This window comes from Ictalurus furcatus, chromosome 21 (genome assembly GCF_023375685.1).
Source record: "Ictalurus furcatus strain D&B chromosome 21, Billie_1.0, whole genome shotgun sequence".
NCBI classification, from domain to species: domain Eukaryota; kingdom Metazoa; phylum Chordata; class Actinopteri; order Siluriformes; family Ictaluridae; genus Ictalurus; species Ictalurus furcatus.
This window is the reverse complement of record NC_071275.1, coordinates 2264922-2285559: the sequence shown is the minus strand read 5'-3', so window position 1 is coordinate 2285559 and position 20638 is coordinate 2264922. Positions and strand designations below refer to the sequence as shown.

General features: G+C 39.1%; 1 protein-coding gene across 3 annotated transcripts in view; it reads left to right on the top strand.

Annotated features, from left to right (window-relative positions):
• Positions 1-230: 230 nt before the first annotated feature.
• The window catches only part of ece1 (endothelin converting enzyme 1), a 43382-nt gene continuing 22974 nt past the window's right edge, over positions 231-20638 (top strand). Inside the window, exons 1-2 of one of the 3 annotated variants that reach the window (XM_053653286.1) lie at positions 231-425; positions 11009-11095. In XM_053653286.1, the coding sequence (XP_053509261.1) occupies positions 423-425; positions 11009-11095 (90 nt within the window). In that variant the 5' untranslated portion in view covers positions 231-422. Of the gene's footprint in view, positions 426-4384; positions 11096-20638 lie in introns of those variants that run through there. The other 2 variants (XM_053653284.1, XM_053653287.1) reach the window with 2 other exon arrangements.

Genomic DNA, 20638 nt, shown 5'->3' with positions numbered 1-20638 from the left:
TCGAGCCCAAATATTCAATATCACCATTTCTATAAATGTACCAACAAACCCGTATTAATGTATGAAATCTAATTCTCAAGCCATTAGCTACTCCTTCAGAATAATTATCTCCTTATATCATCAGCATTTTTGTTTACTAAAAGTTGAAGGAAACATGATGCAACGTCACCGCGAGCGCGTGCGTTTCAGCAACGAAAGCCCCGCCTCTTTCCCAAAAGGTGCTTCGCGATTGGTCAGAAACGAAACGGCGATCCCTTCACACGTGATTGGTTGAAAAAGTTACTATAATAAACAGCTCAGAAAACAAGCGAGTTCAACAAAACGGGGTAGTTTCTGTCTATTTGTAATCGCTCCTGACCTCCAGAATCATTTTATCAAGTCCAAGTGAATAATTGCTCGAAGAGAAAGACGTGAACGTCACGATGGTAAGAGTCTCTCTTTTCTAAGTCTCTCTCTCTCTCTCTCTCTCTCTTTTTTTTTTTTTTTTTTTTTTTTTAAACCAGTGGCTTGACGCTTCTTTCTAAATAACCTAATTGAACCAAGTATGAGCAAAATGCAGGGCATGGCAATGTCTTGATATTGAGAACAAGTTAAATCGTGCCTGCTGTAATAAAGCCTTAGTGGCAGGAGACAGGCATTATAACTGAAATGTTGTTGTTGTTGTTGTTGTTGTTTTCGTTTTCCTGAACATGAAAGGGACTATGTGTTTACTTTTGTTGCATTTGCTATACACCCTTTCTTAATTATATTACACAGGTTATGCTCTGGTCATGATGACCCAATAATAAATCAGAGTACAAAAAAGTGGTGAAATACCAATGGACCCATTTAACATTTGTATTTTCAAGCACGTAATACTTCATGTGCTTGGCTCATTGTCAGTTGAACATGAAAAGGAAATACATTTATTTACATTTTCATATTTATTTTACACAGGTTATGCTCTGGTCATGTTGACCCGAGAGCAAAATCGATTACAAAAAGTGGTGAAATATAAATCGACAACACACACACACACACAAATAGAGGGACCAAACTGCACTTTTTCCTTGTTGCTGGGGTGGTACCATCTTGTGCATGTACATCGTACCTTTGGTGTGTATCTTGGGCGGATTTCTGTGCATGTTCTCCCTGTGTCCTTGTGGGTTTCCTTCAGCTTCTCCGATTTCCTTCCACCTTCCAAAAACATGTCAGTAAGTGCACTGGCTAAGATAATTTGCCTCTGTGTGTGTGTGTGTGTGTGTGTGTGTGTGTGTGTGTGTGTGTGTGTGTGGTGACCTGTCATGGACTGGCATCCCATCTTGGGTGTGTTCCAATTCTTGTGCACAGTGTTACTGGGATAGATCCACCATGACTCTAAACGGTTACCGACAGTGTATGTGAGTGCACATGTGTCTTTAAACATTTGTATAATTGGACTTTAAAAGCTGGTGATGGTCCTTAAAGGATCTGAAAGCTAATATACCACGCGCACTTTCCCAGCTAAAAGATGCATACTGAATGTACAATAGATGTCGCCTTGATGGTACCACCACAGCACAAGGGAAACATTAAGTCCATGTATTATTTGTACTTCTAAATGATTACACACACATGCTCCGCTTAGCATCCCCAGGTAGGAAAAGTGGTTTTTACATGTCTTTACTGTTCCACAAAAACATACATGTCTTCCAGATTGGATATATCAGACATTATTTACTGTCTCCGCTGCTCAACGTTGACATGACCCATGAACATTACATGCAAGTAGCGAATAGAACACAATGGTTAAAAGATTCCTTACTTACACACTGTCTTCCTTTTTTAACGAAGCATTATACCTGAGCATATTTGTTCCCATTTTATTTCCCAGAACTGTCATCCTTCACTGTAAACTGATGGAGATGGCTTCTTTTTTGTATCTGTATTTTAGAGGATCCAAAATCTCTTTCATTTGTCATGCATAATTGTTTTTAAGGGTGTTGAGTCAGAGGTTGAATGTGTGGCTGTACACTTTGTGAACATTGGTTAATCATTAACTCAGAGAGAGAGAGAGAGAGTGTGTCATACACCAGACAGCTGGCATGATCAGCCTCACACGATAAACTGTATGTTGTAAATTCAAGCCTCAAAACTCAGACTAGTCTAAAATCTGATCACTGTAACGGATAGAATAAAAACCCCAGTAGGACGACTTTACATGTGGTGGGGTTTATTTTGCATGCAGTACCTGGACCAGACATTGTGTATCCTGCATTGGGGTTAATCAATAGGTTCGTACACAGTCTACTAGAGAGCCACAGGCGTTTAATAGGTTACTTTACGCTTTCTTAATGTTTCGTTCGGGTGGCGTGAAGTTGACGTGGAAACAGATTTTATGGATCGTATTGTTCAGACACTGTAGATAGTCAGGGATTTTCACACGGTTCCTGGGACAAGTCCTGGATCTGTGCTGATAATTGTCCCACCTGTTACCACATCTTACATGCAACACACAGGATGTCATGTGGCATAATGAAGGTTTAATACCTTGTCAATTCCATATAACTGCATAAAAATCTGCTAAATATCCATATATATATGACAGGGAAAAAAAACATATTAGATTGTAATATTTATGATGTGCTTAGTTCTAATCTGCTGGTTGGTGCTGTATTTCGGTTATTCCTGCGACATTACAGGGGGCATTGTTATTGCTAGCACAATTATAATTGTGTTTAATAGGAGGGAAAAAATGTAAACAATCTCAAATATAAGGGATAACTGACAGCTCTCGCTGTTAGCTCTACGACCTAACCTGTACCGATTGTAGACGAGGTGAGAGTGTGGGACCGGATCTTTTAGATCAAGATCCAGCAAGGGCTGTATCCTACTGATGCCACTATCGGCGGGTAATCAAATAGCAATGTAGGAAACCGTTAACTATTAACTTTTGTTTTGTAACTTTCTCTCTGAAATGGCAAATATTCGCTTAGGCACTTCAGTTTGCCCCAGTTTCTTTGTTTGTTTTTCTTTAAGTTGGGTAGGTTAAAAATGTTCATATGTTATGTTGTTTGGCATAGTTGTACGATGAAACGCATGTGGTCAGAGGTACCATTTAAGCATAACACATCACAACGACAGCACATGATTAAATAATCTAGATCACTGATGACACTGAGACTATATAAGAATTTCTTCTTCATGGATGGATTGGAACGTTGGGTCTCCTTTAGCCTGGCCTGTAAACCCGTTTACTTGCAAAAAGGGATTCGTGACCATTTGCTGACCTAAAGCAGATGTGTGAAAGTGGAAAACGGTATGAAGTGCACTAAAGGGCTTTACCTCTTGCCCCCCAGGCTGGAGCGCTCTCTAACACTTACCACGATCAGGTCAGACAATCAATCTGGCCACCTTCCCATGGTGTGAAAGCTGGAAAGTGCTTTCCCTCTCAACATGGTCTGGAAAAAGCATTCTCTTCCGTAGTGTTTGGTAATCTGTTTTTTGTTTTTTTTTTTTTCTTTCTTTCTTTTTTTAAAGAAAACAGCTCTTCAGGCTCATATCACTACTAATATTGACCTTGCTTGACATTTTCCTTATTTTTCCGTTCACTCTATTCTCACACACCAAGTGTTTTGTTCTAAAGTGATTGTTTTGACAACGTAGTGAATTATATTTTTCTTGCTTATGGAGGTCATTGCATTCCTGGGTTTATGTGCGAGAGAAGATGAGAATTTTCCTTTGTCTCGTAGCAGCCAATATTCTTGTGTATTGTGGTTATACCTCACGAGCAGGAAGCCAAAACCTCCAAACCACAAGTCTCCTGACACAACTCCCACCATAGACTAGGATATTTTGTGTTGTTCTCCTCTTTTAAACACACATGCTTGTTTCGTTATATTCATGGGGACTTTTCATTGCCATAATTATTAATGCACACACTCACACACAGAGTCCACTCATAATGTGTGGATGCTTGTGTGCCACAAATGATCAGCTGGTTTACAGGATAAGTGCTGAATTACCGAGGCATGCTTGTGGTTTGTTGATTGGCAGTCACTAAATCCCGTTATTCTGGAGCTCTGAGTCCGTCGGCCAAGATGTAACACAACACATCACAATCTGAAGCAGCTACAGTGTGGTTCATTCTGTCTATTTATACTAATATGATATTTGCCTTTGCTCCCAGACGTTCAGTCATCAAAAGTCCATCATCAGTTAGATTTGACCTGGGGCCAAACTCTTGCAGAGAAAACAGTGTTTTGGCCATTAATTCTTTTAATTGAGACAGTCGAACATCCTGTGCAGAGGATTGTGGGAGGGTAAAAAGCACAAAATATGCACATGCACTTTACACCTGATGGTTCAACTTTCCCCAAAGCAACTAACTTCTGGTCAAGTTAGGTATGCGCAATTAATTGAATATTGATCTCGATTACTGCGATATTGAGGTTTAAAGTGCGTCCTCTGCTCAAAGAAAACTCCGCCGCATATCAAATCACGCGCTTCGTAAACCTACAGCCAATCACCATAGAGTAGCGCAGGGATGACGTTATTTTGTAACGCCAAAACCCGGAAATGAGTTCGCATTTCAGCGCTTCCGGTTCCATCCCAAAAGTTAATGGGATTTTGGTTAAAAGCCTGAAATAAGGTCTGTGGTGAACACAAGCTCAAAATATGTTCACGTTTTATTCTACGACATAAAATACGCCAGTAATACCCTACTCGTTTTTTTTTAAATTATTTTTTAAAGCTTTTACATGTATTGAAAAAGGTGGTTGCTAACTGTCATGTAATGAGGGTTTAGGATTCAAGTGCAGATAAGAGCTTTATTGAAGAGAGCGTAGGTCAAAAACGAGCAAAGCAAGACTAAACAAGAACCAAACAACGAGGTCGAGAACGGGACCAAAACTATGAGACGTGAAACCATGAACAAATGCTCGGTACACGGAGAACTCACGCAGTACTTCGCGTCAAACAAAGAGGACACGAGGGTTTTAAATGACAAACGTAATTAAGGGTGAACACAAAATAGCTGAGACTAATGATGACAAAGGAACAACCAATGACAATACAGGGGCGGAGACAGGACAGAAATCATAACAAATGCACGTGTAGAAAGTAAACAAAGTCCGTGTCACTAAAAGAGCGCGCTGCGAGCTCCAGCGCTTGCGCGAGGGGAAATCGTGACACTAACATGTTGCTAAACGGGACTACGGACGTTTTCAGGGACATTAAACGTCATCACGACGAACAGGAAAAAACGTTGCAGATAAACTGGTTCAGGTCTGCTGTGCACAATTCCCCCCCCAAAAAAACACGGATGAAGATTCATCCACAGAGGAAATCCGTATTCTGGAAAAGGTTTTAAATCAAGTTTGGAGAAGTTGTTGGAAGCTCGGTGATGGTGACGGTGAAGTCGAGCGACCGTGGTGTAGTTCGTTTATAGCGTACAGTTAACTGTTTATTTCTGGAGATTGTATTTAGGCTTCAAACTTCATAAACGTTGTGTTCATTTGTGAAAATGATCTTGATGGACAAAACGTGTTAGTGTGTTAAACTTTTGTTGATCACAGATTATTTTTTGCAATAATCCAAAAGTCTATGTGAAAATCCTATTGGGTTTTTGTGTGCGATGATAACGTCCGGGTTCCGGTACAAAATGACGTCATCCCTGCGTCAGCGCTCTATTGGGTGATTTGTAAACACTCCTCCTGTAAACGCTGTTATTGCCCTTTCTGTATACACCTTGATTGTTTTCATTTAGTTGCATATTGTTATATTTGATGCATATTTTCATTTAGTTGATGGCATTTTTATTTTTACTTATCCTGTATTTTGGGTACAATTTTATTTATGTTTTGCTTCTACGAGATGATGCGCTTTAAGGACCAGTCTAATTTGAAGCAAAGATTTGTACATTATCAGGAATGTAGCACGACATGGAGGTGAAAGCAGCGGTCTCTTGATTTAAATGTGAAAGTGCAATAAAAATACGTCGTCCCTAAAATCAATCAATAATCGCGATCTCAGTATTGATCAAAATAATCGTGGTGATCATTTTGGCCGTAATCATGCAGCCCTTGGTCAAGTGTTCTAATGCAATGGGAAAGCACCATTTCATGTTACTCCTTTAACATTCTGTGACCCATGCAAGGCATTAGCCTTACCTGTTTATTTTTCATGAGTTAATCTTAAAATGTCCCTTATGTGGTTATAAATTCCAAGTTTTGATATTAGGAGCATATTTAATAATTGACCCTTTTCCAAGATTCTGCATCATTTTAACGTAACTGGAGTAATGTGTTCGAGGATGGGTTGGGATCCGAGGAAAGCTGGGCCACCAGTTGATCATCATGAGTTTTCCTTGGGTATGATGCTATAAGCTAGCCATAACTGGGTTTGTTGTGCTCGACTGTAAACACCCATGCCAATCAGAGACCCTGTGTGCTCTGGTACAGGTTTTTTTTCTTTAAAGGGGTCATGACATTTTTATTTTATCTTCCTTGAGTTGTAATTATAATATTAGAAAAGTTTTTTGGGTTTTTTTTTTTTTTTGCACAAAAGACATACAAAATTTATGACCACCTTCCACCCTGTCTCTGACCCTCTGGCTGAAACGATCGTTTTTTTTGTACCCTTTACTGTTAAGTCTTCAGTGTAACCACCCACGGCTAAGATTGGCTAACATCTTTGCCCGTTAATTAATTATCAACGCCCCCTGCCATAAGACGTGTGGAACTGTTTTCAATATTTGCAACTAATGGCTCTTGGTGTAACGCTACGTTCACACATACGGCGATTTTATCGCTGCAAGTTGCCAGTCGCTGTACTATGAAGTCGCCAGAATGCGTTCCTGCTACATGGGTGGCACGACTAGCAGCCATTGCGGCCGTCTATATGCGGTGAAAGTGCAAGCGACAGTTAGCTTAGTTTAGCGCCTTATAAGCATAAATAATCCGGTGTAGCTCCTATCTCTGTAAGTGAGAGTCACCATCAGGGTGTCCTTCTCATTCCTCGAGAAGTGCTGTGATCTGTTTGATGGGGACTGTAAAGGATTTGCCCGTATGAACTCACAAATCCCGCTACATCCAAACGAGCCATTTTTAGAGCTTGGTTAAATAAATGCTCTTTTTGAATAGGATCTATTAATCTATGAAACTTAAAGGATGTTTTAATGGCCTCTTATATGTCAAAAGATAAAGGACAGTTTGATTTCTCATGTCATGACGCCTTTAAGGATGTCTTCATCATTCCGGCAATCCTTACAGTACATGCTGTTGAAAAGCGTCAATGGGTGGAGCATGAAGCTGCTCCACCCATTGTTTTGCAGATTGATGAAGAAAAATTCAATACATTTACTACAGAGTAAGCTTTTAATTGAACAAAATACTTTCTTACTGCACTTGATGTGAAAGTTTGCAGAGCAGTCAGGAAGAATCAAGACTAACGTTGATCTGCTGACTCAGAGCTTCTCAGAATCTATAAAGTGCAGTGAGGGTGCTGGTTTAAACCAGATTAGCTGCGTTTCTGGAGCTACTTCTGGCTAGAAAAGAGAGACAACTGATTATAAACAGCACTTTTGATCTGGCATTTGAAGAAAATATTCAGTGCTATTAAATATAGGCCACAACGTCATTTCTAATGCTTGCTGATTGATTCTGATTTAAAAAAAAAAAAAAAAGCTTGACATTATAAAACCAAATTTAGCCTAATCTTGTATGAAACGTTTTAAATAAAGTTTATAATGCAGAAAAAAATAAAGAAATCTTAAAAATGATTATTTTAGAAATCCTGATAAAAATGTGAGTAAACAGAAATTAATTAAAGAGAATTTGCAAACTAGCGTGAAACAGTCCAGATTATGTGAAGGCGATTGAGGTCATTCAGTGGTAAAGTTCTCCAGACATGGATTGGTGGTCTTCAGATATGCTAAAATATGAATATACGTACATGTTTAAATAACAACCGGGAGGTCTCAGATGCTGTGAGCAAGGCTTGGAATTGTATTAGTCTGTGAGATTTAGAGAAGTGATTAATAACATCTACAATGGTGGTAATAACCCAGAGGGATCGGGTTGGCTAGCAGTCTAGTTGGCTAGTCTGAAACTGAGAGAATTTTGATATCAACATTTGTTGTTTGATTTGTTTTCCCTCTGTACTTAATTACTTTCTCAATAATAGTTTTTTTTTGCTAATTTTTGACCAAAAAAAAAGTTTGCTACTGAGGTATGGCCATCAAGGTATAAGTCTACACGATGAAATTCTCATAGCATTGGGGGAACATAAGATTGATGTCCTAATGGCTGCTCCAAAACATAAATCTTGAAGGACAATCTGTCTGGAATGGGAACTTGGGAAGAGAAAAGGGCCAGTGTTTATCAAAGCACAAGACATTTAGCACTATTCAAGGTTCTCATGATCTGTTTACACCAGTGGGTGTTTAGCCACCTCTAGCTAATGACCCCATTCTTCTAGCGTGATTTTGACCTCCATTAACAACGAATTCGACAAACCATGAATCCTAGAACTGTGAAGCAACACTGCACAGCACTACTTTTTTTTTTTTTTTTTTTTTTTTTGTATTTGCTGTGCTGAAATGAATGCTCTGATGAGACCACACCAAAAAAGGGTGTGCTGCCCTTCGATGGACTGGCGTGACATCCAGGGTGTGTTCCAATCTCATGTCCATGGGATAGGCTCCAGATCCACCATGACCCTGACCTGGATAGTGTCCATTGATGAATGATCTAATAAATTACATATTTCGTTTCACTTTGATTCAATATTTGTTTCATAATCACATGGCAACAGTGAACAAATTAAATGTTTAATCGCTGTGAACGTTTAGCACACATTATTACTAAACCCACAAGAAGTGTTTTATTACAACAGGCTGTGGGAAAGGATATGGGTGTATCTACACTGCTGATGGCATCCCACCATCATTGATGCTTGTTGTTCATCTGACCCCTACTTAGCCTCTTGCTCCAAGGCAGCTGTTTAGACACGAATCTCTCCGAAGCATCAGACAGGATACATCTGGTTCTGAGTGCTTCTGGCTATATAGCGAGTTAAAGTTGAAGTTTTAATTCGTATTTTGTTTGAGTGGTGTTTGCATGCAGCTGTGATCTACTCTGCCCAAACCCATATCTATTCTGCTGCTAGAGAGTTTGCTAGGAAAGTGTCCAAATGCCTGAGGGCTTGTACCAGTGAATACCATAAGATGGTGTACATGCAAAGAATGTAAAGGCTTCTAAGCCTATGGGTACTTGAGGCAGGAAATTTGGCAGTTGCTTGGCATCTGGGTTTGACTCTTGTTCCATCCTGGTAAGGCAACGTTACACTCTCTGCCAGCAATCTTAGGGTTAGGCTATATTTTTTTTTAAATAACATTTGTTCAATTATGTTTCACTTAAAGTTAAGAAATCGTCTTAAAGACCACAACAAGTAGAGACATCTTTCTCATTTTGAATCAAGGATTCATCTTTGTAGCCTAGTGTTTTTTTCTTTTGTAATAACTCCAAATACTCTCATAATTTGCCATTCCTGCAGGATCACATGTCTCCCAAGGAGTTGGCAAAAGTCAGCTATTTTGTCAGTCCTTCTCACGTCACAACACCTTCCCTCCCTCTACACACACATCCGTCCACAAGATTACCGTGTCTTGCCTTTTTCACATCACAAGACGTTGATCTGGGCAATGCCACTGCTGAACAAACCAAATGCTTATCAGTAGTGGGCTGGGTTTGGGTCTTTCTGAAGAGATTGTGAACAAAAGATAGGCGTCTCTTTGACTAAGGGCTGGACTGTTGTGAAGGTTTTAACTGGCTGAGGTTTTGTCCTGAGTACTACTGTTAGAAAGAATCTTGAGTGGCATAGAGATCACTTGGCCTTTGGGGAATAGCTGCCACAGAAGAGCTGTAGAAGCAGTGTAAGAGAGAAGCCAGATATTCAGTGAATTTCAGAAGAATAGAAGAATGAAAATAAACCCAGTGCTGTTTCTTCGTGATATTGAGGCTGCTTGAGCAAATTCTTCTTTTTGAGTGTTTGTACATTTTTTTTCTATGCACAAGTATAGCTGGAGTCAGATATTCTGAGGTAAAAATGTTTCAGAACAAGGACTGCATTTGAAGAGAATCTTAAGCTTTATATAGTTTCATTTTCAGCGTTTTAAACAACTAGATATAATGGGGTTGAATGCCATCGTTCTTTTGTTTATTATAACTGAAGCAATGCTGCGGATTACACTGTTTATTGATTGTTTATTGAATGCGCCAGGGCAGCATGGTTCTGTCAAACCTATCGGGTGACAGTAACAACAGGACCTTGGAGTGGGAGTGTCCTTGTTAAATAAATAAATAAATAAATAAATAAATACCCCACCCCTTGGTCTGGAATGTCTTAGGGGCAGGAAACACTGGGCGGAGACGAACTTCTTATAGTTCCCTCCCTATTCTAAATGAAACCACACTATGGAATGCATGTGCTCTCTCTCTTCCTCTTTCTCAGTCACGTCTGACCACACACATTCGCACACCCTTATTTTTTCAACACGCACACAAGTTGATCAAGTCTTCTCCCCTTTCTGTTTTTCGTAAGTGCCTTGGCCAATATGGACTGTCAAAGATTACTGGGGGAAAGTTAAAAGCCACAGAATTACTTAACAACACCTGGGAGAGTATATCATGCTCCCAACGTAGGGGTTATTTCTGACAGTGCTTTGGAGTTTAAACCTGAGAGAGAGTTCATGAACTGTGGGGGAGAAAAAAAGGTGAAACTTTGGGCTCAGAGGAAGAGATATCAGGAGGTGGGGGAGGTGGAGGAAACAACCCCACACACTCTCACGTGCCGAAGACGGAGTTTGCTGGAGTTTGTTGCAGGAATCCTTATCTGGACTCCTCCTCATGGATCGTAGGAGAACCTCTATCCCAAGGAATCTCACAGAGTACAGCGGCTTAAAACAGACACAAACGCACACAGTGAACAGTTAGGACCTGATTTTAGTATGGAGGCACTGAGGGAATCTTTTCTCCATTTAACCTTCCAGATGTCATCCTACAAGCGAGCTACCTCAGACGAAGAGGAGCTGATAGACACCACCCCTGATGGAGTGTATCAGTCTCCAACCGTGCAGGTAAGATTTCACCTTCAGTTCACATTCAGAAGAAATGTATTCCACTTTCTCCTCACTAGATTTCTAAACTACATTCACTTCATTACATTTGTCATGTATTTGTAAAGTCATAATGTGACTTTTTTTTAAAAAAAAAAAAAAAAAAAAAGCTTCAAGCAATCAATCTAAATTCCTAACAAATCCAAATTTTGCTAGATGTGAAGGAGAATGAGGCCTAAAACCCATCACTGTGATCCGTCAGTGGCACTGCAGCTTGTATTGTCACAGCTAGCAATTAGCATTCAGCTACTGTATTTTGTATTATGCTAGCTAACATTTCAGAGATAAGGAATTGTTAGTTAGCCTTAGCAAAAGTTTGTTGGTGAATGAGACACTAATTTACCAAGTTACTGAATAAATCAAATCACTGATGTTTGAATGTGTGAATCTTTCCTGCATTTTACTTTAATACTTTTAAGTAAATTTAAGAGTTCATGCTTCTCTTCTTCAAGTTGAGTGAAGAATCAAAACCTTATGTTAGATTTTACCAGAGGATTCATTTTAAATGAGTAATTTGAGAACTTTGAACACATCTGCAGTCTTCAACCTGTGTTATAAGCAGTCTGTGTTCCTGAGTAAGCAGCAGCAGGTTAATTACTCTGTAGATAAGTTCACGCTGTCAAGTGGTGTGTTTTCTTCATATGTTTTCGTTCGTGCCATTTCCTGCTGCCGATTTGCTCTTTATCACACGTTTGCATCTGGATTACTACAGTAGCTCAATATCAGTAAAAACTTACGTTTGGTTTCATACAAGTAGTCCAAACACTTTGCAGCCAGGGAGCACATTAATAGTAAAATACATTCTACAGACCTCCTCAGCACCGATTATTTTATTGATTTAAAAAAAAAAACAACCTAACACAACTATTCATCTCATTATTTTAAAATGTACAATATATTTTGTCTATTTATTAGATGCATAGCACTTTTTATTCTGGAAGTTTCCACTGATAGTATATATTACATCTAAGGTGACATTTGTTTGAGTTTTTAAGGTTTGTATAAAACACATTAATGTTTTAACTGGCCACTCAAATTGAATAAGTACAGCTAATAATTGTAAGGATTCAGTAATAAATATAGTAACGTTGACAGTGGTGAGTTTGGATTCGCTCCACTGTACAAAGATGAAAAACTCACAGGCCCCCTGGCTATGCTTCACCGTCCCATAAAGTATTACTTTATTCAAGTTGAGTAATCGGCACATGTTGTGGGAAGGTACGCTGAAAAAACGGAACGTCTGGTTGGTCAGATTTATGAGAAAATATATTATGTATACTTTTACATAGAAGTATTACATTTCTCATCAAAATGTGATTTCATTGTTTATACTAAATGTAATTTAAAAACGTATCTACTAGTTTGAATGATTTGGAGTGAGTGTGAGCAATTCACATAGTACTAACGTGATCCAATAACATTATACTGTCTCACAAGAATGTTGGTGCGGACAGGAAATGACTATAGTATTAAATTTATTTATTTAATTAACTCATGTGTGGCATGATACCACGGGGGGTAAGTTTGCTGTCTCACAATGCCAGGGTCCTGGGTTTGATCCTGAGTTTGGGTGAGTATGCAGTTAGATTGTATTCCAAGAAAAAAAAAACAAAAAAAAAAAACACATTTTCTCCCAAAAAGTAAACCAACATTCAGAAGCCAGGTGGGGGAAAAAATAAGTACACCCTTCCTACTTCCATAATCATTAAGAGAGTAATTAGCAGCCAGGTATTACTAAAGGAATGCACATGATTTAGTTTTATTTAGTTTTAGTTTACTTAGATTTAGTTAATCATCAAGAAGTGTGACTACCTCTATAAAAGAAGAACTTTTTGCAGTTTGGCATTCTGGAGCACTCGGGTATGTGTTTACATCATGCCAAGAAGGAACGACAGCAGCCATGACCTCAAAGAAGCAATTGTTGCTGCTCATCATTCTGGGAAGGGTCATAAGGCCATCTCCATATAATGTGAAATTCACCATTCTACAGCGAAAAGGATTGTTTACAAATGGAGAGCCTTCAAGACAGTTACCAATCTTCCTCAATTCAGTCCAAGGTCAGATCATTTAATGCTCAGAGGTATAAAGAAAAACACAGCAGCTACATCATGTGACCTACAGGCCTCTCTAAGCACGTTAAATTTTATGTTCATGACAACACAATCATAAAAGACTGAATAAGTATGGCTTTCATGAACGGGTGGCAAGGAATAAGACCCTCCTCTCTTAAAAGAATATGGCAGCATGACTTTACAAAATTGCATCTCAATAAACCATAAATCCTGGGCCGAAATTGGGTCACGGAACAGGACAGACCTAAGTCTGTTAAGTCCAGACCTGAACCCCATTGATATGCTGTGGCATTATCTTGAGAAAGCTGTGCATAAACAAATGCACTCAAATATCGATGTACTGAAACAATGTTGTAAAGAAGAGTGGGCCAAAATTTCTCCAAAATGATGTGAGACTGATAAATACCAGCTGTCTGGAGGGGATATCCAACTCTGTTTCTTGCCTTCAGAACTCATTCTCTGCCCTCACGGAGAGAGTTGCGGATGCTGAAACGCTCCTAACAGAAGCCGAACAGGGGATTTCATCTATCGAAGACTTCGCAGCAGTCTTGGTTTGAAGGTAGTGGTGGATGAGTTGCACTCAAAGATAAACGATCTTGAAAACAGAGGTCGCCGCGAGTATCTGAAGATGGTAGGTCTACCAGAGAAAGCAGAGGGCTCCGGCCCACTTTCAACGTTCCTCCGAGACACGATTCCAAAGTGGTTAGACTTGCCTGCAGATTTTCCTATTCTGGACATCGAGAGGGCCGACAGATCTCCCACCTTCACGTCTAACAACCTGAATTCAACTCCGAAAAGCATTTTTATTTATTTATTTATTTTTTGGTTCACTGACAAAGAAACAATTCTGAAAGCGGCTCTGAAGAAGACGGTTACTCACAATGGCTCGGAGCACCAATTTTACTCAGACTTATCAGCCGGTCTGCTGCAGAAATGCTGTGAGTTCAGGACCATGGGTAAAGCTTTGGCCGTTTGTGTTCTTTATCATGGATTTGCTTATCTGGCCAGGCTTAGGTGCCTCACAATGGGAAGATTAGTCTGTTCGACGCTCCGAAGTCAGCTAAGGCTTTTTTGGACTCTCTGGACAATTCGTTTCGACTTCTGACTGTAACCTATATTTTGATTTTTGGAGGAACGATCTGATGATCCCATTGGACATGTATGTACAGTATTTTTTTAAGGTAATAACAAGAATGTCATTGTGGTCCACCATGTAGATCTGCAAGTGTGTATATATTCTGTATACGTGGCTGGTAAATTTATTTTACTTTTATTTTTGATTATTTATTTTTATTATTATTATTCCAATGGAGCCTATCCCAGGGAGCATGGGGCATAAGGCGGAGTACACCCTGGACGGGGTGCCAATCCATCGCAGGGCACAATCACATACCCATTCATACACTATGGACCCTTTGGACATGCTAGTCAGCCTACCATGCATGTTTATGGACTGTGGGGAAACCCATGCAGCACAGGGAGAACATGAAAATGCCACACACACACACACACACACACAGGGCCATGGCGGGAATCGAATCCCCAACCCTGGAGGTGTGAGGCGAACGTGCTAACCACTAAATCACCATGCGCCCTATATTGATTAAGATATTAATATATTAATTGAAAAAATCAACTTATTGGAAACTCAACACTTTTTGAGTAATCCTGGTTTTTGTTCTCTTTTCAGACAGAAAGTAACCCAATATTGACAAGAAAATCAGAACTCGCCAGTTTCCTCTCCAATAAAATGGGATGCTGCCAAAGCTATGCTGTGAGGCCGTTTTATTGCCTGTGCTTCTTTTAGGAAAAAAGCTGAAGTAAATCATTTTGAAAATCAACACAAATGGTCGCCAACTCGGTATTATTGGATTTTGTTAAATAATGCCAAAGCAAAGCTTAACTTGGACTACAGAGAACATATCAAGAAATTATTATTTTTTTACTAAGCGGCGGTGATATGAGTTTGGAAACAGGCCCAGTCCTCTACTGGCCTATCATTTAAAACGGGAGCAGAATGAAAGAACCATAAAAGCAATTAAGATACCTGATGGCAGCATGACCTTTGACCCCCTGTTCATTAATAGTACTTTTTCCGCATTCTGTAGTACTCTTTTCACGGCTGGGTGCTGTGGCTCCAGTGAGGATTTGCTGAATTATTTACATGAGGTTTCTCTTCCTATTTCTGAAGATGCTAGAATTATTTAAATGCCCTTCTCACCAAGGAAGAAATCTGGCAAGCTATCCAATCAATGCCATCAGGTAAAGCTCCCGGCCCAGATGGGTTTCCGTTAGAATTTTATAAGCGGTTATTAGTCTGCTCCTGGAAAGAAAGATAAAGACCCAATAAATTGTTCCTCTTATCATCCTAATTGGCTTACTCAATGTGGACTATAAAATTATGGCCAAATATTTAGCCCAGCGGCTTGAAACCGTTCTGCCTCACATTATTAACCCAGATCAGACCGGATTTGTGATATTGCACTGACAATATTCATAGTGTTGAATATTATATTATATAATAATATATATTATATTATATTATCGATTATTCAAATGCATCTAGGGACCCTGCCTTTATTGTATTTCTTGACGCTGAAAAGGCGTTTGATGGTGTGGAACAGCCTTTTCTCTTCGCAGTGCTGGAGAAAGTAGAGTTGGGATCTAATTTTATCGTTCTGGTCAAACTTCTATATTATGAACCTATGGTCTTGGTTAATACCAACAGGGTGTTGTCTAATAGATTCTCAGTAAGTAGAGGTTGCCATCAAGGCTGCCCACTCTCGCCACTGTTATTCTCTTTGGTTATTGAACCACTGGCTGTAGCTGTGAGAACTAATGCTAACATATACAGCATTAAAATTAGTCTAGAGGAACATCATATACGCCACTATGTAGACAGTGTTCTGCTATATCTTAAATATCCTGAAACTTCAACTGATGTGATTCTCTCAGTAATTGAAAAATATGGTAATTTCTCAGGATATAAGATTAATCTGGATTAATCTCAAGCTTTATGTATGTATGTTCCCCCTGAAGCCACTTTAAACTCCCCTTTTCATTCAGCACCCTCAGGATTTCAATATTTGGGAATTAATGTTACGCCGAATTTGTAAGAGCTGTTCAAAGCCAATTATCCCCACTTAATTACCAGAATTAAACAGGATTTATTAGACTGGTCTAATCTTCCAACTTCTTTTTGTTCCAAAATTTGCCATGTTATTTAACGACAAGCTTCTTTAAAATGATAAAATCCTCAATTTCATGGTATATTTGGAATTTAAAAAAAAGCCCAGACTCAAACTTTCTGTTCTGATGAAGCCAAGAGAATTGGGAAGGCTTTTGCACTGTCTCCAAATGTATACCTTTTGATTGGTAAAATTGATCTGTGTGTGTCTGGACTCAAATTCAGAATGTGTGTTGAATTTTTTTGCATATATTTGGCAAAAAAAATGTTCTGGTCAACCCCACAGGTACCCTCAGTCAGTATGTGGTTGAGTCAGGCTGCTACTCTTTTACCATTGGAGAAATTAACTTATGACCTACATCAACGGTCTGATGCTTTCTGGCGCACTTGGTCCTCTCTTTGGGTCTTTTGTGAAGATGCTCAGTGACTGTTATACTTCTTTATCATTGGTAGATATTTAGTCCTTGTGTTTTCGTCTACTTAGGATGAGTTTTATATTCTTTCCTTTCTCAGATATGCCCTGGTGTGCGTGCGTGTGCATGGTTTTTGTTTGTTTTTCTTTCCTTTTTTTTTTTTTTTTTTTTTTTTTTAACACGTTTTTACATTTTTTTTTTATTTTTTTTTATATGTCAAATGATTGTAAGCTACCAAAGGGCTGTACATAATGTCTTGAGATACCAGTACTACTGTTGTGTTATTATTTAAAAATTCCGAAAAATAATAATAAATAAAACAAAAAACAATGAGTTCTCGACATTTTTATAGTCAGGAGAACCTTTAACTGTAAAAACAATCAGTGGACAGTCTCGGTACAGATTTCTTTTACAAACAAACTTTTTTTAAAAAAAGAAAAAATGTACTAATATTGGAAAGTAGGCAATTTTTTTAATGTGTACAATTATATGTTGACTATTTATTGGAGCCAGAGGGTTTTAAAAAAAAATATTATTATTTATGAACTTTTCACCCATGGAACCCATTTTTATTAAAATTTTTGTTAGATTCTATTTAACATTATTTATAGGCATTGATACCGATGGATTTCTACCACTACCAATATTAGAAAATCAGACTGCGTGGCTGTGCTTCATGGACCTCATTTCAAAATTAAATCGTATCTGGGCTAATTCCATTAACATTATATGGGAGAAAAACTCTCACTGTTGCATGTGCTGACAATTTAGCATCATTTATAGTATAATTACACATATGTTAGAGTGTTCAGACTGTAGTGTTTTAACTGAAAGTTGCATAGGTAAGCAGAATCACTCACAACACCTGCTAATCTTGTAATAGCTACCCACAGTATGTGTTGGCGCTCACTGTTGAAACAGATAGACCGCAGATAAGCAAATATTTCGGGTGCTACAATGACGCTAATTGTTCTCTCCACAGACAGGATTCTTTGATGAGCCATTAATGTGCCATTTATTTTGAATGAGCTGTAAACTTTGTGTCTGTAACCCACTCTGACGCTATAATTCACACAATAGGTCAGGCATTTAGGTTGCAGATTTGACTGCAATCATCCTTTTCAATTCAGTTTTATTTGTATCGCACTTTTTACAATTGACATCGTCACAAAGCAGATTTACAGAAATATATACATTTCCAATCTAAATTTTAAATTGATCAATTTGTCCCTAATGCGCAAGCCAGAGGCGAGGGCAACGGTGGTAAGGGAAAAACTCCCAGAGATGATATGAGGAAGAAACCTTGAGAGGAACCAGATTCAAAAGGGAACCCGTCCTTATCTGGGAAATGACGGATATTGTAATTATAAATAAATCCCTTCTATATCCGTGTGCTACATGATAAAACAAAAGTGCAGCTGTGTAATCAGGAGATTCACCACAGTCTCAACATGAAGTCTGTTCTGCTGAAATCATGCACTGTCCACTGATGGAGACCCGGGTGCAAAAAGACACAGCACCAAAACTGCGCGTATCAGTCGCAGTCCTGTGCCATCTCCATGGCTTCCAAGTGTCCCTAGACTGTCCATATGGTGCCATCCTTTCCAACAATGACTGGCCTCCAAGTGACGAGAACTCCAGAAGCAGGGCACCAGGACGGTCCAGGCCGGCCCACGGAGCCGAACGGTTCAGGCCCACTGATACCCCCGGAACAACATGTGTAGAGCGTCTTTGCAGGCGTTGGCATCATCTGGAATCTTCGTAGAGGCTGGTTCTGAGCTGAAGCTGGCACTGATTACCTTGGGATGCCCATCCCGAGATAGGAACAGGAAACAAATGGAGAAGGATTATCATGGCTGCTGTTCATTGAATTGCCCGGGATGTGACCTGGAGATAAGGAGTAGTTAATAATATTGAGAAGAGGCTCTCCTACTACAGGAAGTAACTGTTTCATTGAATTAGTGCGTATGGGATCTAGAATACATGTGGTTGATTTTGATGTTTTGATAAGTTTTGTAAATTCTTCCTGTCAAGTTGCGGTAAAGGAGTGCAGCTGTACTTGGGAGACGATATTGGAGGCTAAAACCTGTGATGCTGCTGTTAGTTGTACATTTCCAGTTATATTCCTGATGCTCTCAATTTTCTCAGTGAAAAAAATCCATGTAGTCATTACTACTAAACTGTGTTGGAGTTGTTCCGTTTGGGTGAGGTCTTCTTATTTGTTAAACTAGATACTGTCTTAAATAAAAACCTAGGATTGCTTTGGTTACTTTCTATGAGTTTATGTTGGTAGTCTGCCCTAGCAGCTTTTAGAGCCTGTCTATAGCTAGACATACTGTCCTTCCACCCAATTCAAAACATCTCTAGATTAGTCTTTTTCCATTTGTGCTCAAGATTACAAGTTGCTCTCTTCAGAGCATGAGTATGACTGTTGTACCACAGTGCAGGATGTTTCTCTTGAACCTTTTTTAATTTGATAGGAGCAACATTATCTAGAGTGCTAGATAGCATAGTGACCACTTTCAGGTGTGTTTATAGGTACACAGCGCAGTTGGGACAGATCCGGCAGCTTACTTTATGAATCTGTCCATGGTGGTTGGAATAATAGTTCTACCCATTCGATGGCTAAATGGCTAATCTCAGCTACAGGCGGTGTGCATGAAATGAGATAATGATCTGTGATATCTGAACATTGTGGTAGAAAATTTATATCGTTAACCTCAGGATTTGGATTTGAAAAGTCTTTCGAACTGGATTGGAGAGATAAACGCCATTTTTCTGAAAGACATTCTCTCAATTGGTGTTTATGGTGGTAGATAGCGCTGTCTCACACGTCAGTCAAAAATCTGCCGATAGCATGTGATTTACATAATTTTCATACCCATCAGATCATTCGGTGAGCACTCATGCACTGTGAATGGAGCATTGTCATCTTGGTAGAGACCTTTCCCATCAGGAAAGAAATGTTACAAGTGACGAGTGACTTTTTTTTTTTTTTTTTTTTTTTTTTTTTTTTTAATTTGCATTGGCTTCCATGGTGAACCCAAACCACGCCATCAAAATGCCTCCCACAGCATTATAGTCATTGGTTTTCCCCTATGTTTCCTATACATCTGTATTACAATATATTTTAAATATACTGGTGGACAGTGTACATACACAACCAGTCAAAACCCACTGAAGGTTTTTGTTCATTTTTTACTATTTTCTAATATTTAAGAACGCACATGTCAGACTCAAGTCTCAAATCTTATTTCAATTAAAAATACTTTTAGATAAATAAAAATAATTTTACAAAATACATTTTGATTCAGAAATCAAATTATGCATGGGTATTATCTTCACTATTTATATTCGTCTTAGAAACAAGCAGTAGTCCGTAAAATGTCAAATCAGGCTAAGAAAAATAAATATAAATTCAATCTGTGTCCAAACGTTTAACTGGTAGTGTATATTGACATACTGAACATAATGCACAGTATTTTCCAGTAACATGGACGTAGGTTTGTCTTGAAACCGGTCATGAAAGGGAGGTTAAATTGGGCCTGCTGGTTGTGAGGCTGAAACCATACTACTTGCCCAGGGAGTTCTCTCACGCAATTGTTATGACTGTGTACATTCCACCATCGGCAGTGGCGGCACGCACCTGTGACGGCATCCACTTCACCATTGCGAAACTTCAGACACAACACCCGAGCGCGCTCATGATGATAAACGGGGACTTCAGCCATGTCCACCTCTCTAAAACCCTTACAAATTTCACACAGTATGTAAAATACAAAACAAGGGAGAATAAAATCTTGGACCAGCTGTAAGCCAACATGAAGGGGGC